The sequence below is a fragment of the Arachis ipaensis genome, chromosome B01, assembly GCF_000816755.2.
Source record: "Arachis ipaensis cultivar K30076 chromosome B01, Araip1.1, whole genome shotgun sequence".
Taxonomy (NCBI): domain Eukaryota; kingdom Viridiplantae; phylum Streptophyta; class Magnoliopsida; order Fabales; family Fabaceae; genus Arachis; species Arachis ipaensis.
Genome location: NC_029785.2, coordinates 121,681,020 through 121,683,621, shown reverse-complemented (window position 1 = coordinate 121,683,621; position 2,602 = coordinate 121,681,020). Strand labels below are relative to the sequence as shown.

The 2,602-nt window shown below is 35.2% G+C and overlaps 1 protein-coding gene across 1 annotated transcript in view; it reads left to right on the top strand.

The window, feature by feature from the left end:
* LOC107635156 (G patch domain-containing protein TGH) overlaps nucleotides 1,108-2,602 on the top strand; it is a gene marked incomplete in the record, with an annotated part of 6,969 nt that continues 5,474 nt past the window's right edge. Inside the window, 4 exon segments of the mRNA XM_021124477.1 lie at nucleotides 1,108-1,434; nucleotides 1,763-1,853; nucleotides 1,949-2,043; nucleotides 2,502-2,602. Of these exon segments, the coding sequence (XP_020980136.1) occupies nucleotides 1,300-1,434; nucleotides 1,763-1,853; nucleotides 1,949-2,043; nucleotides 2,502-2,602 (422 nt within the window).

Genomic DNA, 2,602 nt, shown 5'->3' with positions numbered 1-2,602 from the left:
CTTAGTGCTTAGTGTCTTATACTTTTCTAAAATATTAATGTACAAATTATTTAAATAAATACCATAGTTATAAAATTAAAATGAAGATTTTTTTTTATTATCTATAATATTCTCCAACTTGATAAATCAAGAAGTAATAGTCACAAATCAAAACTCTATTAAAGGTCTGTTGGCTGCCGTTTGTAAAATGATTGTTGTATTTACATATTACATCCAAAACTTCCTATATTTGTTTAACAATAATCTTTTTTTTCAAATTATACCCTAAAATACACACTCCTTTTCCTTCCCATGGGTTCTATTTTTTTGTGTTTGAATCAATAGAGAACCTTTTTTTCTATATCTGTATGAATCGATATTATTACATTCCAATTTCTTTTCGATACCTCCCAAAAAAAAATCCCAAATTGAATCTCAAATTGACGGGTTAGTGTGAGCTTATCTATGTGGTTATGCACCCTTCGAATAGGAATTCATTTTTTCTGAAAGATCCCAACTTTCGTACTTTGGTGAGTCTTCGAGACCTTTTCTATGATATACATTGTGTTGAAGGAATATCTACACGATCTGATCGATTGCGTAAAGTGCGCGGTAGCCTGACATGCCAAAGACTATCTGTCGCGGATCTGAGCTCTATTTAAGAGTTTGTCGCTGGCCAATGAATTGCTGCATGTAGAAGGCGAGATTCAAATATCCAATACTTACTTATCAACGAGTGAGCTAACCACTTGACCAACACAAATTGATTCTTCTCATAGATTTTATATATCAACTTTTAAGTCATAACTAAGATTTAAACCCATGCCCTCTCTAACAAGACAAACATAGTTATCATTAGGCCAAGACTTTACCCGTGCAATAAAACCTTTTTTTTTTTACCATATTTTTTTTTGGTCTTGGGCTAAGCCCAGAAACCGTATTTTCAATTAAAACATTTTTATAATTAAAACCTTTTTAATTTCAGTTTAATTCAGTCCGGGCCTGAAGCCCAAAAACTATTATGGTGGGCCCATTTTCACAGAATGTTGATGCTCTTTTTGTCCAACAAATGAAATGAAGGCCTTCAGCAACATGGGTGCTCCTCATGTGCGTGTAACACACTATGCTTCCCTCCCCATTCTACACTCCTCAATCATCTTCATCGCTCAGCAAATCAAAATCAACCGAAGCCCGTAGAAGAAAACTACCACCTTCCGAACAAAACCCTAATGCGTGTTCTCCGTTCATTATTAATTAACAGCATTGGATTATTAATCTCGCCATAATCTCTTTCCCAATAATAAATAACACATAGAAAAAATGGATTCGGATGAAGAAGATTTTGTGTTCTACGGAACGCCCATAGAGCGTGAAGAAGAGTTAACTAGCCGCAAAAAGAAGGCCATTGCTGAGTCCTCTGGTCAACTTCGAACACTTCCAGCTTGGAAGCAAGAGGTATTGCGAAATTCTGTTATGTGTTATGTGCTCAACACCAATTTCTGTTCATCATTGGTGCTTTCCTAGAAATTGTTGAAAATATAGGAGGGGAAATGTGGAATCTAGCTTATAGAACAAAGTTAGTTGTATTTTTATTAAGGATCAGATTGAATTTGCTATATTCTATAGCTGGTTTATTGAGGAATTCGCTATTATTCACTGTTTTAAGACTTCAAGTTCAAGTTCAACCTAGGAGTGCTTCACCCAAAGAAAATGGAAATTTTCTTTTATTGGCTTTTTCATGCACCATAGCAGCTCTTTTGTGTTTTGATCTCATCATCTCCAGGTTAGAGATGAGGAAGGACGGAGAAGATTCCATGGGGCATTTACTGGAGGCTATTCGGCTGGTTACTATAATACAGTGGGCTCAAAGGAGGGTATAAGATTATTAATAGACTTATGCTGCTTCTGTTATAGATTTGAATTTTTGTAGGTGGATTATGGGTGTTTAACTTCATGAATGATTGTGCAGGGTGGACTCCTCAGACTTTCAGATCCTCCAGGAAGAACAGAGCTGAGTTCAAAGAGCAGAACATATTAAACTTTCTAGATGAAGATGAGAAAGCTGTGCGTTGAACATTACTGTGCCAATATAATCGTGTCTTTATTATTTTCAACTATTCATATCTATATGTTGAAAATTTCGATGTTAACCAATTGTGAATTTGTGGTACTTCTAAGGCAGTGTTGATGTATGTAGTAAAGTGATATCATGGCATTATAGCCATCTGTAATTATTTCAAAATGATAAGGGAGAAATGTGTATTTCACATTCAGTATTATCATACTTTTAGGAGCTGCCCATATCCTTCTATAGTGTAAAGGATTGTTGACCAAAAACTGTTTTATAAAAACATCGATAACATCATTAACCCAATAATGCCGTGTCAATTTTTTGTAGATTAAGTCAACTAGGCTGATTGTTGATTAGATTTGGCAACAGAGGCTTCGATATCCTTTATCAGTGTTTTCTATTTCCCCACTTTCTTTCGTTCAATTAATTTTACCCTTTGCATGTATTACAGGAATTGGATGGTCGGTTTTTGGGGACATCTTCACAGTTTGACACATTTGGTTTTACTGCTGCTGAAATTGCTCGGAAACAAGCTGAGAAAGAGCAGAAGCA